Source organism: Silurus meridionalis, chromosome 14 (genome assembly GCF_014805685.1).
Source record: "Silurus meridionalis isolate SWU-2019-XX chromosome 14, ASM1480568v1, whole genome shotgun sequence".
NCBI classification, from domain to species: Eukaryota; Metazoa; Chordata; class Actinopteri; order Siluriformes; family Siluridae; genus Silurus; species Silurus meridionalis.
Genome location: NC_060897.1, coordinates 16,230,043 through 16,247,848, shown reverse-complemented (window position 1 = coordinate 16,247,848; position 17,806 = coordinate 16,230,043). Strand labels below are relative to the sequence as shown.

At 36.9% G+C, this 17,806-nt stretch overlaps 1 protein-coding gene across 1 annotated transcript; it reads left to right on the top strand.

The window, feature by feature from the left end:
• Positions 1 to 570: 570 nt before the first annotated feature.
• LOC124396672 (dexamethasone-induced Ras-related protein 1-like) lies at positions 571 to 2,148 on the top strand. Its single transcript, XM_046865866.1, has 2 exons — positions 571 to 953; positions 1,324 to 2,148. The coding sequence occupies exons 1-2, from the start codon at positions 683 to 685 to the stop codon at positions 1,842 to 1,844; spliced, it is 792 nt and encodes a 263-aa protein (XP_046721822.1). The 5' UTR covers positions 571 to 682; the 3' UTR covers positions 1,845 to 2,148.
• Positions 2,149 to 17,806: the final 15,658 nt, after the last annotated feature.

Genomic DNA, 17,806 nt, shown 5'->3' with positions numbered 1-17,806 from the left:
GCATGGTTGTGACGTCACTGTTCAAATATCAGGCTCTTTAACCTGTTGCGGTTGAGCAATAATTCCGAAACTAGGTCGATCTCTGTTATGGTTTAGCTCTGGCGTCACATGACCGTTTCAGTATTTTGGCTACTACCGCGCACAATAATTGCAGTTTCAAAATATACAGTAAACGCGATTTTTCCATCATTAGCTATTTGGCATACAAATGTAATATAATTAAATTGATTTCAATAACTGTTAGAACCCTGATGTCCTAAGTTTTCTCCTTCTGTTCTGTCTTTCATTGTTTCTCAATAGTAAAATGGCATATTTTTTAGTTTCATAACGTTTTGTTTGCGTAATCAAAATGAATGAAAAAAAATCTATGCCATTTTTCCATTTTGCATTTATAAATGTGTCGCCAGTGCAGAGCTGCTCATAACTGATGATCTGTCTTTATTCTCTAGGACACACACACACACACACACACACACACACACACACACACACACACACACACAGGCTGCGCTGCGTCATCGATGAGGTCAAAGGAGGCGTAGTTGCAGTGTTGGTGCTATAAATACAGGCCGGCTTTGACAGTCTCAGAAAAGACAGACTCGATCCGATCCATTCGATTCGATCCAGCCTCTCTGTGGACTAACCGAGCGGGTGTACGCGCGCGCTTTTACCTGAAGACACCATGATTAAGAAAATGTCTCCATCCGAGCATGACTTCGACATCCCAGCCAAGAACTGCCACCGCATGGTCGTGCTCGGATCCACGAAGGTGGGCAAGACGGCGATCATCTCTCGCTTCCTGAACGAGCGCTTTGATGACCAGTACACGCCGACCATCGAGGACTTCCATCGCAAGTTCTACAGCATCCGCGGAGATGTCTATCAGCTGGACATCCTGGACACATCCGGAAACCACCCTTTCCCTGCCATGAGGAGACTGTCCATATTAACAGGTGAGATCTTAATCCTGCCTGATAAATAATAAAATAATAAATAAAACAATAAAGTTAGAGTGCACGTTAAGCTATGATGATGATGATGATTATTATTATTAGTAGTAGTAGTAGTAGTAGTAGTAGTATTAGTAGTAGTAGTATTGTTGTTGATGTTATACTTTTTTATTGTTATTAGTATTATTATTATTATTAGTAGTAGTAGTAATAATAATAATAATAATAATAATAATAATAATAATAAACAAATCAGTAGTTCAGAACATTATAGTGGGTGGCAATAACTGTTTAATGACAGTTGACCACATGCCCCTGTTGCATGCCAAACGTGTATAATGACTAAAATTATTTTTCCCTCTCACTCTTTTAGGTGATGTTTTTATCCTCGTGTTCAGCTTGGACAATCGAGCGTCGTTCCAGGAGGTACAACGTCTCAAGAGTCAAATCTTCGAGACTAAGTCTTGCCTAAAGACCAAGACGAAGGAGAACGCCGACGTGCCGCTGGTCATCTGCGGCAACAAGTGCGACCGCGAGTTTACGCGCGAGGTTTCCGACGAAGAGATCGAGCGTCTGGTGTCCGGGGACGAGCGCTGCGCCTACTTTGAGGTCTCGGCCAAGCGCAACACCAACGTGGACGTCATGTTCCACGCGCTTTTCAGCATGGCCAAGCTGCCCGATGAGATGAGCCCGGACCGGCACCGCAAGATCTCACTGCAGTGCGGGGACGTGCTGCACAGGAAATCCCTGCGCACTCGCAAGTACAAGGACGGCGGCGACGCGTACGGTATTGTGGCTCCGTTCGCGAGGCGGCCGAGTGTGCACAGCGACCTCATGTACATTAAAGAGAAAGCTTTACACCAGGGCACCAAGGATCGCTGTGTGATTTGCTAAAAACAGAACACGCGTGGACTTTGAACACTCCCGAGCAGCATGACAGGACTGGTAGATTTCTCCGCCGTCTCGCTTCATGGAATGGCGACACCAGAACGTGTCAGTTTGCGTTCTAAACCCCATGAGTCCTGAACTTTCAGGGTTTGATCATGTGGTGGTGATGGTTGGTGGTGCGAGCAAAACCAGTTGGATTTTCCAACATCCCTGCTGTATGCGTTACGCCGAGAAGACTTTTCTGACCGATGAGTTCGCTGTGACACTTGAGCACTTGTTTACAGTTTACTAATATATTTTATTTAAAAGAAGGGGGATAAAGAGAGTGTGTGTGTGTGTGTGTGTGAGAGAGAGAGAGAGAGAGAGAGAGAGAGAGAATGCAATGAACTTGAATATCTGTGGCATTGTGAACAAATTACATTAATGTATATTTATTATTTTGTTTATTCTACTTTTGTTACAAACTATAAAAAATAAAACATGAATCAAATACAAAAAAAAATCTGTCTGTGTTTTTTGTAATTAAATAAACACAATAATTGCTTCATTGTTATTAGGCATAAGATACACATTTAAGGTATCACAGATTAAAAAAGTAAAAAAACATTTTTTAATTAAATGTTCGTTATTAAAATAAAGAAATACAGAATCACGATTTAGAGAAAAAACTTTTCTAACACAAAAAATATGAAAGTCTGAGTACAAGATTTTAATACATAAATTTGGAATTTTGCTTGCTTCCATCTTAAAAGTACTATAACTAAAAAATCAATGTAATGCACTACATCAGATCATAGATTGTCTTATTACAAACCAGTATTTCATATAGCCATTTACTTCCATATTATCATATGCACACAGCATTATCACACCTAGTTCATTATATATATATATATATATATATATATATATATATATATATATATATATATATATATATATATATATATATACTTCATGCACAAATGTATTGGGATACCTGACTTTTCCAGCAATATGCTACCACATATTTGGACACACACAATTGTATAAGGAAGTGTTTGGATGCATGACATTTTACCTTAACTTGAACCAGGAGACCTAAACTTGTTCCAGGAGGACAATGCCCCTGAAAACAAAACTTCAGGAGGATGTAGTTTACATGGGCTACAGAGCTCTAACCTTAACCCTATTAAACATCTTTGGGATGAATTGGAATGCTTACTGCACCATGAGAACAAATCTGAGTGGAGGTTATTATAATAGCCAATGAGGACTACAAATCTTATGGTAAGGTCTCCATAGATGTTTGTACATATGATATATTCTGGCATGAACTGCGAATTGCGTCTTAAATCTTTAAAAATATTTATTAGCTAAATGTTACAATCAAAAAATGGACATTCGGTGCAACCCAGATGAGGATGGGTTCCCTCTTGAGTCTGGTTCTTCTCAAGGTTTCTTCCTTGTGCCATCTCGGGGAGTTTTTCCTTGCCACTGTCGCCACCGGCTCGCTCATCAGGGACAAACTTACTTATAAAGAACATATTCACTTTTTATCACCACATTATCTGTGTAAAGCTGCTTTGAGACAATGTTCATTGTTAAAAGCGCTATACAAATAAAAATGAATTGAATTGAATTGAATTGAAAAAAATGTTTGTGTGGCATTCTAATATCAGCCACAACCCAAGATAGATAACTCATTAACCTGATCGCAGTATTAACTCTTTATCATTTTGCTAACAAGAATTATCTGGCGGTTTTAACAATATGCAAGAAGAAAGGGTCCTTATTTGCAATCATATGCAATTATTATACATATCTAATTTAATATGTAACAATTATTCAATCATGTATTATGCAAAATACTACATTTCTGGATTGTGTGCCATTTCATACAAAGATTATTGAGTAAAATGTATATGTATGTAGAAGTGATGTATAAGAGAGCAGGCCTATGTCTACAATTGTATAAGATCTTAGGTTGCCAGTAAAAAAAAGGACTGGAACTTTAGTCATCATTATGTTTTCCAGCACATTCTTTGGAATAACATGATTCAATTCATGTGAAAATGCAAATGTCACTGTGTTTCAGAATGAACCCATTTATATGAAGAGCCAATACATGGAATTGATTTATCAAATTTAGGCTTTTGTAATGATTGGTTTCAGTTTCTCAAATCTTATTACTGACTGTCACACATTCTGAGAAAGAACACAGAAACTGGATGGTTTATCTATTAAGAAAAATGTTAATTAGCATACAGCTACAATGCGTGAGAACGACACGGCCATGTTTTGACTCTTACTATACTGTTGTGGTTTATACGCAAATTTTGTCAACACTCCTCAAGCACATTGCAGGTGGCTCGAAACAAACAGGCACACCATCACAGGCTTTACAGCATATTCAGGTGCTCTGTTTCATTCCAGGGTCAGTGTTGACGCAAAACTGAGCTGAGGGTTCATAAAAGATGTTTAACAATAGGGTCTGATTACTCTGATTGAGCAAAACACTGATTGTCATGGCATGTGATCACAGAGCTTAAGTCAAGTCAAGAAGCTTTTATTTTCATTTCTACCATATATAGCTGACGTAATACACAGCGAAATGAGACAATGTTCCTTCAGAACCCTGGTGCTACATTAAACAACATAGAGATAAATCACACAATATGAAGCTACATAACAGAACACAGAGCAAGGACTAAAGTGAGTGTCCTCGCCACATAAAGTGCATCGTGTGCAACCTAGTGCAAACAGTGCAGACAGACAACACAAGACATTGTGGGACAGATACACATAACGCAAAATAATGCCGACCAGTAAACCTATTCTATAATATGATTATACAGTAATGTGCAAAAAAAAAACTATAAACAAGACTATGTTTTTAAACATAAACACAATGTTGTGCAAAAACAGCAGTAGCAGCAGTCAGTATAATATGATTAAATATAAATACATGGCTTGAGGGAAAAAGCGGTTGCACACTCTGCACCTCTTTCCTGATTGTAGGAGAGTGAAGAGTGTGGTGTGGGGTCATCCAGAATGCTGTTGGCTTTGTGAATGCAGCGTGTAATGTAAATGTCTGTGATGGAGGAGAGAGAGACTCTGATGATCTTCTCAGCTGTCCTTACTATCCTCTGCAGAGTCTTGCGATCCGAGATGGTGAAGTTTCCAAAACAGGCAGTGATGCAGCTGCTCAGGATGCTCTTGACGGTCCCTCTGTAGAATATAGTTAGGATGGGGAGAGAGATGGGCCTTCCTTAGCCTTCTCAGAAAATAGAAGTGCTGCTGGGCTTTCTTGGTGATGGAGCTGGTGTTGAGCGACCAGGTGAAGTTCTCCACCAGATGTACACCAAGAAATTTGGTGTTCTTGATGATTTCCACGGAGGATCCATCGATGATCAGTGAAGAATGACTGCTCTGTGCTCTCCTGAAGTCAACAACCATCTCTTTGGTTTTGTCAGCAGTCAGAGACAGGTTGTTGGCTCTACACCGGGCTGTTAACTGTTTCACCTACTCTCTGTATGCCGACTCGTCATTCTTGCTGATGAGCCCCACCACGGTCTTGTCATCAGCGAACTTGATGATGTGATTCGAGCTGTGCATTGCTAAACAGTCGTGAGTCAGCAAAGTGAACAGCAGTGGGTTGAGCACACAGCTCTTGAAAGAGGAGACTGTAGACTTTTTCAGCCAGAGGACAATGGTCATTGTCTTGAGGCATGTAGGATCAACGGTGCTCTTTATGGGAGATGTTGAAGATGTTGGTGAAGACATCCACTAGATTTTATGCACATTCCCTAAGCACTCTGCCAGGAACGTTGTCTGGTCTAGAAGACTTCCTTCACAGTCACAAGTGGGTGAAGTTGTCTTGTAGTTCGTGATTGCCTGGATGCTCTGCCACATGGGCTAGGTGTCTCCTCTGTCCTGATATGTGCCAGGGATGTTTGTGTAAACATGGTCCAGCTTGTTCGCCCCTCCAGTTGCAAAGTCCACATGCTGATGGAGTTTAGGGAGCACAGTCCTAAGATTGCATGGTTGAAATCTCTGGTGATAATAAACAGTCTGTCAGGGTGAGCATTCTGCAGGTCCTTAATAGCCCCAAAGAGTTCACACAATGCCTCCTTAGCATTAGCGCTGGGGGGAATGTACACTCTGACAATAAAAGCAGTGGTGAATTCCAGTGGTAAATAAAATAGCCTGCATCTTACAGTCACATACTCCACTAGCAAGGAGCAATCGCTGGAGACAAGCACAGAGTTCTTGGAGCTGGGGATAGTTTCTCATCAACGGCCTGGGGATCTATGAAATTAGGAAGTAAGAACAGTAGCTTTGAGGATTTGGATTTGGACTGTAGTTAATGTCAACTGTCTGCTACAATGACACAGGACTACATCTGATCACCATCACTGCACACCTTTACATCATTAATTTAGTAATAAATACACATTTGCTGCCACCCAGGTGATATAGGTTCCCTCTTGAGTCTGGTTCCTCTTAAGGCTTTTTCCTTATCGGGGAGTTTTTCCTTGCCACAGTCGGCACCGGCTTGCTCATTAGGGACAAACTTACACATAAAGAACCATGTTATTAGATCTTCATCACTGCATTATCTGTCTAAAGCTGCTTTGAGACAATGTTCATTGTTAAAATCGATATACAAATAAAAATGATTTGAATTGAATTGAATTGAGTTCTTGCACATTTCTGCGCTGATATAAACACACACGCCACCACGGCAAGTCTTAACACACAGAGCTGCATTTCTGTCGGCACAAAACACGGCTAGCCCTTCTAGCTGGATAGCAGCGTCCGGAACTCTGTCACCTAGCCATGTCTCCGTAGAAAAACAAAGACACAGCAGTCTCTAAACTCTCGCTGCATGGTCCGCTAAAAGTGGATGTAGTCTAATTTATTGTCCAGGAAGCAGATGTTTGAAAGTAGAATAGACAGGAGAGCCGGCTGGCTAGGGTTATAGAGCTATAGAGCTTTCAATGTTCTGTTCATGTCATTGAGCATCAAATCATTTTATTTATTTTTTTTTTTTTTATCTTTTATTGATTTTACAGTATATGTATATTAAATGTATTCAGGTAAAATTTTACAGCATTGATTTTTGGCCTGTGTATTGTACTGGTTTAATTTCAAGGTAAATAAAAGATCTGTTTTCACAGATTATATTTGATAAAATTTGATTACATTAGGTATATTGTTTATTTTTTCATACAGTAAACCTTTTCTTGTTAAAAATCATGTATTAGCTGAAAGTGGTTTTAAAGACAGCAACATTAAGTCAACAAGCTCACCTATAGTCACTGCCCCCACTCAGCAGTTTAAACTCCACTAGAAATACGTGTCCAATATAGACTTACATGGATTATATCGATGCTTTGATTATGTTAGACGCTTAGAAAATCAGATTTTCTTTTATCCACTGTTCTTCTTTTAAAATGTCAATTAAGACCAGTAATTAGTAACCAGTTAAGGTCTTGGCTATGACCTTTTTTTGTTTGACCAAATTTGATTTGGATTTTGTACATTTTGCACTTTGGTTACTCTTGGTTCCAGAACCTTTGTGACTCATCTCTTCATTTTATATTTTATGGTATATTTTTGCTTTTCAAATGGTGGATTGTGATTCCTTAATCCATGCCTTGTAAAGGTTGTTTGTTTTTTCAGTGACTTCAGTTTTGGAGATTTCTCAACAAGTCTCACAAGGTTCACAATAATTGCTGTTGTTTTTCTTAGCTGATTGTTTCTTTTTTCCAAGCCAATCAAAGTTTTCCTATTGCTATGATCAAAGCTTGTGCAATGCTTATGCTTGATTTCCCCCCTTTTCTCAGATTAAAAATGGCTTGCCTTTCACCCACTGACAGCTTTTGACAGTCATCATGACATTTTCACATATTCACATTTACAGTAATAATAATATAATAATAATAATAATAATAATAATAATATAGTAATAATTTCAACAATTAAATCAACAGGGCAACAAGTCAATGTTATACATGTTCCAATATTTTGCGATCAACTGATGATTGGGTTAAAAAAAAAGGGTGGCATGTTCTAGGATGTATAACACAGTTAGATGTACATATTTAGAAATTAATGCTGAAATTCTGATCTATTATCTCATATTCATCTTTTGATCTCAAACCCAAATGTCTTCAGTTTATAGAAAGAAATAGTATTGCCTTGTCATTACAACATTCTATTATCTCAGTCAGCTAGTACATAGGTTGAACTATTAAAAATGCATAGTTCAACAGGGATGAATACTTTTGTAATGAATAACACTTTGGGGTGTAATTTGCATTTATTCAACAAAGTAATGTCAGTCATTAAAGAAGAAATTCTAAATCAATATTCCGTGGTGTGAAAATAACAAGTATAAGTAAGTATAAATGGTTATGTTATTTATACAACTAAGCAGATGAGGGTTAAGGGCCTCTCTCAAGGGTCCAGCAGTGGCAGTTGTGTTGTGCTGGGATTTGAACTTAACCTTCCGATCAGAATCCAACATCACTCACCAATGAACTGCTGCTTCTTTTTATTTGACTTAAGTTTATATTTAACTTTGCTTTTAAAACTGCTGGGTTTTTGGGGTGGGGTAGGGGAATATTTCTAAATTACTCTTTTATGTTAGGGCTGTAATTTTTTTAACATAACAATATTTTGTAGACCTTTTTAGTAAAAAAATCTGTATGGTCTGTATTGAATCTTGTGAAAGTTGCTTCAGTCGGGTGATAAATTCATAATTTGAGTAAACATAAATGTAATAATAAAGTAACTAGAGCATGTTAACGAAGACCTATTGAGCTTGTTAAGATAACTGAAGACATTATAATTCATTTCATACTGGTGATGCAAGATATTGCATTTAACTACATCTTAAACAATGCAGTTGCCAAACCAATCAGTGCTACATAATAAAGAAGTAAAGATAAATATAGAATAAAGAAGCTCAGTTTTTTCAATGTAAGATGCAAGCTTTCAGACATCTTTTATGACATTAAACATTTTCCAGCAATGCTGTCATATAGCCCATTCCACAATTGCTGGAACACTTTTTCCACAAGTTGAGAAAATCACAAATGTAGGGTGTATTATAAAGCAGCTTTATTTTGCACTTACCTAAATAACTGGTATTTGTCATAATCTGCCAGTTATTTAGATATGTTTGTTCACTTGAATCAGCGCTGCTTATATTTTAACTCTGTCATTTAGCTAGACTATTTGGACTTAAGATTAGTATGTGGTGTTCATATTTATTCACCATTTGCTGTTATAATAATTTCCAAAATTTTTCTGGGATGTTTCACTAGATTCTTGAGTGTGTTTGTGTTTAGATTTGTCCTCATTCAGCCACCAGTGCTTTAATAAATTTAGGTTTTACCACATCAAACAACATTCTATACATATGAGTGCCTTCAGCCTTGTAGTAACAGTTTGGGGAAACTCACATATCTCTGAAAAAATCTGATATCTCAATACTTGTGGATTTAATACATTTCAGTAAATGTTTTGTTACACATGTTCACATAGTGTATCAACCAGGTCTGTGTGTATTCTGAAACAAAGTATATATTTGAGCTTGTCTAGGCTTCGAAAACATACATTAGTATTCATTCATAAGGGCAGACCTCCTTCATGTGAAAACAATTGAGAAAACTTACACTTGTTAAACTAGAGGAAGCTCAAAGCATTATTTGCTTGAGCTTCCTCTAGTTAAACAATTAATGGAAATTGAAAGGACATTTTAGAAATTAGTGGTTGCAAGGAGATATAAGATGTTTTTTCTCCTCTCATTAACAAAGGACAGTGTGATCTTTGCTGAAGTACACAATCGTCACTGCTGCCATGAAAGACATGCAAAAGCAAAGCATTGATGGCACAACAGTGGAAATTGTCCTTATGACATGAAATAGATTGAATACCAAAATATAGATCAATTAATTAATCTGCAATTGTGGAAAAACTAAATCATTGCTTCCGGTTTTTGATATTTTAGTTCATGAAAAAATGTTCTTCTAGTTCCATTTGACTGCACAGCATACGATTTTGAAAACAGGATGTTCTTTCTGTTAGCTCTGAACCAGGGATTAATAACTACCTGGTGTCCCGGACATCATTTACTAATGGTTAGCCTATTCAGGATGTTAGCATGTCATGAATGTTGACTGCATATAGTGTAATGTTTAATCTGCAATTGCTGTGTGGAAACTCAACGACAGTCCTCAGCACTGTTTCTCACTACATAATCTGCTTAACCTGATCCCATTGCTGACCCAACCACAATGGTGTCAGATAGAAAACAGAGTAGCTAGCCAATCAGTTAAGCACAGAAAATGAATCTTTTTCATAAAAACTAATTAAAATCATTTGTCCACTAATGCCATGTTCAAGAATCAATCAGATGAGCTCATTCATATGACAAGCCAAGTCTTGATCTGAAATTAAGAAGTATGAGTGGCTTTGTGAATTTGATCTTTTCTGTACAACTGTTTCATTGAGATTCTAAGAAAGTATATTAGAACTGGACATTCAGCTTCAAATCTATTAATAGAAGATAATGATTTGATTTAAAGACAAGTGTGGGTTTATTGGTGGTGTGTGTACCAATAAAGTGCAAAATATACCTCTAAAATTGCCATGACACTCTATTTTTGTCTCATTTGTAGCTAATGCTCTCCTTTGTTGTCCTGTGTTTGTTTATCACATTCCTACATTTAGTCAACGGCATAAAACTATATTGTCCTGATATAACTGTCCATAAGGAGACATTTTTTTCTTTAACATTTCTGAAAAGAGTTTTAATGGTCAGAGCATTGTAATGGTCCTTTTTTTTTTTTTTTTTTTCAGAACAGAGCACTTTGGACTTTCTGGTTTCTTAGTTAATTAACAAGCTGCATTTTCTTTGCATTTATTAACTTTAAGAGAGCAAAAAATGGCTGGCAAGGGAAATACCGTTTAGATATACCTGTTGCATCCCATTGTTCAAATGATATTTGATTTTATATTTATCCTAAATGGCTAATTTCAAATAAATATATATGAACTTTGTCCCTTCTTTAATTCGGATGCTCATCTGTCTTTATACTATTCTGTCCTCTACATCTGCCTCTTTCAAAACATTACCTGCATGTCTTCCCTCACCACATCCAAAAACCTCCTCCTTGGTCTTCCTCTTTTCCTCCTTTTTTGTGGCTCCATCCTCAGCATTCTCCGACCGATATACCCCATGTCCCTCCTCTACACATGTCCAAACCATTTCAATTTAGTCTCCCTCACCTTGTCTCCAAAACATCCTACATGCACGCTCCCTCTTATAAACTTGTTTCAAATCCTGTCCATCCTCGTTTCACCCAATGAAAATCTGACCCCAGGTACTTAAACTCATCCACCTTCTCCACCACAACACTCCACTGCCCTCCCTCTCATTCACACACTGTCTTACTCCTACTGACTTGCTTTTGCCACGTCCATCTTCACCTGCTGCCGCATCTCTTTGTACTCCGGCCTACTTTTCTCATCTTTCATTCTGTTTGACCAACCTCTTTCTCCTGCACTTCCTCATTCAACTACTACATCTCTTTGTCTTCCTTTCTCTTTCCAGATGTCACACCAACTACATTCCTAGATGTCTACCTCATCACTTCTGCAGTAGTTGCTCATCCAGCACCTCTTTACCACCACCGTGCCCCTGCCTGACCTCTTCCCTGAACCTTACACTACAGTCTTCCTCCTTTAGTTTCCACAATATTATTCTTTTTTAGTCTTCCTTTTCTTTACCTGTAAAGCCATCCTACAGACCAGCATCCAATGCTGTCTAGCTATACTGTCCCCTGCCAACACCTTACAGTCTTCAATCTCCTTCATGTTGCATCTTCCTCCACTGTTATTTGCACTCTTATATGTCACCCTATGCATTTAGCAAAATCTATCACCAGCTGCTCTTCCACTTTTCTCTCCTTAAGGCCATACCTACTCATCACCTTCTAATTACCTGATTGTTCCTTCACCAACATGCCCATTGAAGTCTGCTCATTTCCTAGGTACACTCTTCACCACTTCATCTAACTCACTCCAGAATTTTTCCTTCTCCTTCATCTCACAACCCACTTGTGAAGCATAGGCACTGATGGAATTTATTATCACCAGCTTCACATCAATAACCCTATAAGAAACTCTCTTCACCTCCACTACTCTCTTATTAAACTTTTCCTTCAGGATCACTCCTACACCATTTCACTTTCAATCCACACCTTGATTGAACAGTTTAAATCCACCTTTAATGTTTCTGGCCTTACTCCCTTTCCACTTGGTCTCCTAAACACACACCATATCTACCTTTCTCCACTTCATCTAATCAGCTAACTCTCTTTCTCTTTACCAGTCATAGTACCAACATTTAAAGTACCAACCCTAACCTCCACTCTTCTACACTTCTACTTTCCCTGCTGTCTCTGTAGATGTCTTCCTTCTCTCTTTCTCCTCCTACTGGCCAACAGTAGCCCAAATTCCACTAGTACCCTGTTGGCTAACAATACATGTGGCGGTCTTTGGTTACCAGGGCCTCGACCGATTCAGTATGAAATTTAGTTTTATCTGGGCTTGGGACCGGCACTAAGACTGCCTTGAATTGTGCAAACCTAATGGCTGGGTTATGCATGAACTAATTAAAAAAAACAATATTGAACAGATTTTAATTAGTAATACTTAAAGCTGTTAATAAGCCAGTCACTTTTTACTTTTCACAGAGCAAAGTGTTCTTCTCTTACTCTAAAATGAACAATCTAGGTTGCTTCTATAGTGATATATCTTTATGGATGCAGGCGTTCTTGTCATGTTCACACCTGCAGCAATGATATTACGCTGCCTATTGCAGGACACCTGAGTGTTATGAGATCAGCTTTTGAACAGCGTGTACAGTCAATCATGTCTTCCTGGAAAAGAGAAGGGTGATAGCTTTCAACTCTTCCTCTGGAGTTTAGATTACATGACATTTGATGCTGATGTGAAAATGTCCTTCAGTGTATGGATTTTAAACAGGTGGGTAACTGAAGAGTACATAGTATTTGAATATGTACGAAAGAGACAATTGCCTTTTAAAGAAAATTTATATTGCAACACTGTAGTTTCACTGCAAATTAATAAATACACTCTCATTTCCATAATGATGTTTCTTTGAACTACAAAAGATTCTGATGAACTGGAATTGTTTACAAACACCAAGACACATACACACACACATATGCATTGTTATTTTAAATATTTCTTATGTGTCTGATAAATCAAAGAGTGAGAGTATTTTAACCAACTTTTCCCCAACTGTAGATGTTCAAATAGTTCCCATATAGGGACGGAAATTGCCCGAAGCTCTTGTTAGGGCTTGTGTTTTGAGTCTCTATTAGGGGTTGTTTGGTGTAGTCTAAGGTTTGCACCTCCTTCAAGCCAAATATGGCAATGTAATACAGATTTCAACAATGACTATTGTTTTTTTTATGAACAATCAGTAAGGTAAGCTTTTATAGCTGCCAGTTAAACAATGTTCTTGTTTGCACTTTATTATTTATTTCTTTATTACCACTTACTCTGACAGTGGTAATTATACGGTACTGAGAGAAAATTATGGAAAGCAGTTCTGTTATACATCAGCGAAATCCTTTTATTCTTTTCTATGTCTTGTTTTAGATTTTAAATACTCATAAGTCTTTTGGAAATTGTGGCATGAGAGGATAAATGATTTTGGGTTCCATTTTTCTGACAAAAAACATCTGGATATGTCGATTATGCAAAATACTGTTCCATTCTCATCTCTGATTATTTAGAAAATGTTGATTCATTTTGAATAAGTGCAGTTTTGGCTTTAATTCAACTCACAGGGTTTTATCAGAGGTTCTAGTACATCATTGTTTCTATAGTAACAGCTCATTCACAGGGACATGCATGGCAGACACTGCACATAATCTAAGGCTAATAATAAATGGATTAAAAAAATTTGGTGTAATTAAAAAAATTATTTGCTGTGTCCTTACAGATTGATGGATCATTCTGTTAGGACATTTATTTATTCTCAGGTTTGTTAAAGTTGAAAGTTTTCTGTACAATGCTTGCTAGTTTTACAAAAACATGTTTTTTTTTGTCTTATGGTCTTTAAGAAAAAGATGAGAGACTATTAAAGGAATGAATGAATTAAACTGCTTTTCAGGAATTCTGTAATAATAAATGTAACTAAGTTGTTTAAAAATTTGGTCATTCATCAATTAATCAATAAATAAAATTGTAATCACTGGCAAATGTATCAAAGCAATAAAGCAAGCTTCTGGGTGGTAACATCATTACACCTTTTTCCGAATATTTTCCTATGTACTGTTATGTTTTATTACTTATCAAAATACAAAATTGATTTTTACAGCATGTATACACTTTCTTTTTAGGAATGTATACCTATTTTAAGAAACTATTTGCCTCTAATGGTGATTTATAGCTCTCAACTAGTAAGAATCTAGACATTATTCCCAGATTGTCCTTCTGTCTGTACACATTAAAGACAAAAAAAAAACAAGGACTGTTCCTTCTTTGCCCAGTCAAGGTTTACCGTAACTTACCCCCATGTCTTACTGCCTTGAACGCTTTGTGCCACCTTTGAGTCCTGTTCCTCAAATTTACTGATAAAATGTAAAAAAAAAATTGCCTACTTGCAATACTTCCTACAAACAAGCACATGCTCCCTTCCCTTAAGGTCACGCCTCATCAGGGCACGTTCACACGCTTGACGGAACGAACAACGAACGCTCTGAGATGGATGTGTTTACAGACAGAGTGTCCTGAAACAAAGTTGTTGGTAGGGTTAGGGTTGGAGTTGCGAGACCAATACATATACACAATGCACTGGTAAAGGTAGTGAGCTGCTGTACAGTTTACAGTGTACTTGGTAGATCGCTTACTATTGTACACAATTTCAGGATACTTTACTGCTTCAACATATTTATATTCATAAGCAGTGTATGCTATTGTCATGAATATTCTGTGTGGAGAGTATTATTATAATAGCCCCAGATTCACTGCAACCTTAGGCAGGATTACCCAATTACTGTAGATGAATCATAAATTAATTATCATGAATATGTGCAATACTGTACTATAATTGTATTTAATTAAATATAAAGTATAAAGTATTTAGGAGGGTTTTTTCTATTCGTTTTAACAGTTTAAAAACATTCGGTTATGGAGAATTCAGATATACCTGCTCTGTCCTGGATCAAAGGTAAATAAACCTTGAAAGTCTGAAATATTTAAAAAAAAACGTGGACAACACTAGTCTGAGTCATCTAATGAAATAGTATATTGATAGTCAGTTTTGTGTGTGTGTATGTGTGTGTGTGTGTGTGTGTGTGTGTGTGTGCGTGCGTGCGTGCGTGCGTGCGTGCGTGTATATATACGTGTCTGTGTGTATTATGTTACACAAGTTGTATGTTATTAGAAATAACTAATTTATAATGTAATAATAATAATAATATTATAATAATTATAATAATAACTGATAAATAACACTGTGCTATTAGAAAAACCCTTATAAATCCTATAAATCCACAATGTTGTCTATTACCAGTATGTCCTTGTCGGAAGGACCCATTAAAGCAATAGATAACTGGGCTTCTCCTGGATGATTCAGAAGAGTCAATCCCAAAATAATTTGCTCATTTGTTTATAATGTTATGGTGCAGATGGCATGGCTGGAAAAAAAATTGTGACATTGTGAACAATATTTATGGGTGGTTCAGAGAAATCAACTATGTGATGTTGACAAAGAGGAAAAGACTGTTTGCTTACTGAGCATCTGCAATGTGTGTGTGTGTGTGTGTGTGTGTGTGTGTGTGTGTGTGTATACAATAAATGGCATGAATTTAGGTCACACTGAGATTTAGATTTTGAATTGAGTGATATATTTAAGATTAAGGTGATATTAAGCTCAATGCTCATGATGTGTGCATAATGCTCTTTCAATACTGAATATAATGAGAATGAATAACATATAATATGCAAATATGGTGTATGTTTGTTTCTTTTTATTACTTGGTTTATTCAGGAGTTTAAAAAATAAATGTATAAAAAATGAAATGCACCGGAAGCTGTGGGTTTCTTTAATTGTTTGTTTGTTTGTTTGTTTTTATGAGTGCTTTACTCACTGCTATGAAGAAAAACTCTGATTACCAAGCAGAACAAAGACAACCAGGCTGGCACACAGAAACAAAACAAAGGCTTTACCGTTTCAGTCACAAAGGAAAAACAGTATGGATTTATGGTCAGAAAGAATCTTGATCTTTGTTTACAAAATGTTTAGCCATGCTGAACTTTCCAAAGATTCGAGTGACTCATGTAATGTTCTCCTTTTCAGGTACAATTAAGTTCACTTTCAAAACACGATGTTTGTCTGATGTCAGTTTGAACACCCAGTTCAAAAGTGTTAGAGGGTTTAATGGGTACTAATAGGATGTCTTTCAGTTTCTCACTGATAAAATATCAATGATCAGTTTCTTAATAATAATTTCTTTCCTTCCTCCCTTCCTTCTTTCTTTCTTTCTTTCTTTCTTTCTTTCTATGTCCTTTCTTTCCTTTGTTCTTTCTTTCAGCCTGTTGTATGTCTGTCCTTTCTTTCTTTCTTTCTTTCTTTCTTTCTTTCTTTCTTTCTTTCTTTCTTTCTTTCTTTCTTTCTTTCTTTCTTTCTTTCTTTCTTTCTTGTTGCCTGTCATCTTTTCTTTCTCTCTTTCTTTCGATAGCTCAAAGCTACTTATATAACCATGGCCATCAATCAGGACATTATTATTAAAAATGAAATGACTCTGAATAGCGCATTACACTCTGCAGTGGACTCTGGTTTGGGCTGATTAATTTTCCATCATTATTTTAATTGGATATTCCGGGCTGCTTTATTATTGGAAAGTGATGGTGGGGAGGGGAGGTTTTGCTGGCTGAGGAACTAAAATTAAAGATGGCACTTAATTTCCGTGTAAACACGCCACTGCTAATTATGGTAACAGTGGGTGGAGTGCTAACTCATAAAACGCTCTGTGTGTGCGCGCGCGTGTGCGTGTCTGCACGTGTGGGTGGGCGGGGGCTATTTAGCTTCTTTTATTTATGAGCATTTAATCAGTCCATTTCCTTTAGATCTTTCAGTGAACATCGAGGTCCATCCACTGTCCCTTTTCTACATAACAATTGATCAGCGTGACATCAAATGCTCAGCAGAGACTTCTCGAAACACTTTCTGTAATAGGCACGTTTCTACAGTGTGGTTTTGAAAATGCATTTGGTGCCATCTAATGTCTGACTTAAAAACTTCCTTTTTTCTTACTATAAAGATTGGTATGTTTTGAACAGTCCTTTCCACGTGTAGCATTCTATTCTATTCTATTCTATTCTATTCTATTCTATTCTATTCTATTCTATTCTATTCTAACTGCAAATAGGCTAAATGAAGAATGGTGATGTTCAAAAAGCACATACCAATCTTATGGTAAGGCGTCCACAAGCGTTTACTTATATACATCAGAGAATTTAGCCTTTGACCCATCAACAACAATCTATAGTTTGATTATTAATGGCTTAATCACAGTGTTCATATAGTGTTTCATATAGTGTTTATTGGTAATTGTCTTAAATATGTTACATGTATGTAAACATATCTACTAATACATCACAGACCAAGTGTGTCAATACAAATCCACATTAAACCTCTTTAACATGGCTAAAGGATTTAAAAGACACAAAAATGTTGTATATTGATGTTCTTCTTCGAAATATGTTACACTTTGAATGAAATAATGAAAACAATGTTTTGCAAAGCTACTGCTCCTGGTCCCTTGTGTAAGGCCCTTAAACCTCAAAGGCTCAAATGAATACAGTAAATGGAAATAACTGAAGTCACTCTGTATAATGGTGTCTTCCAAATACCATAAATGTAAAAGGCAATA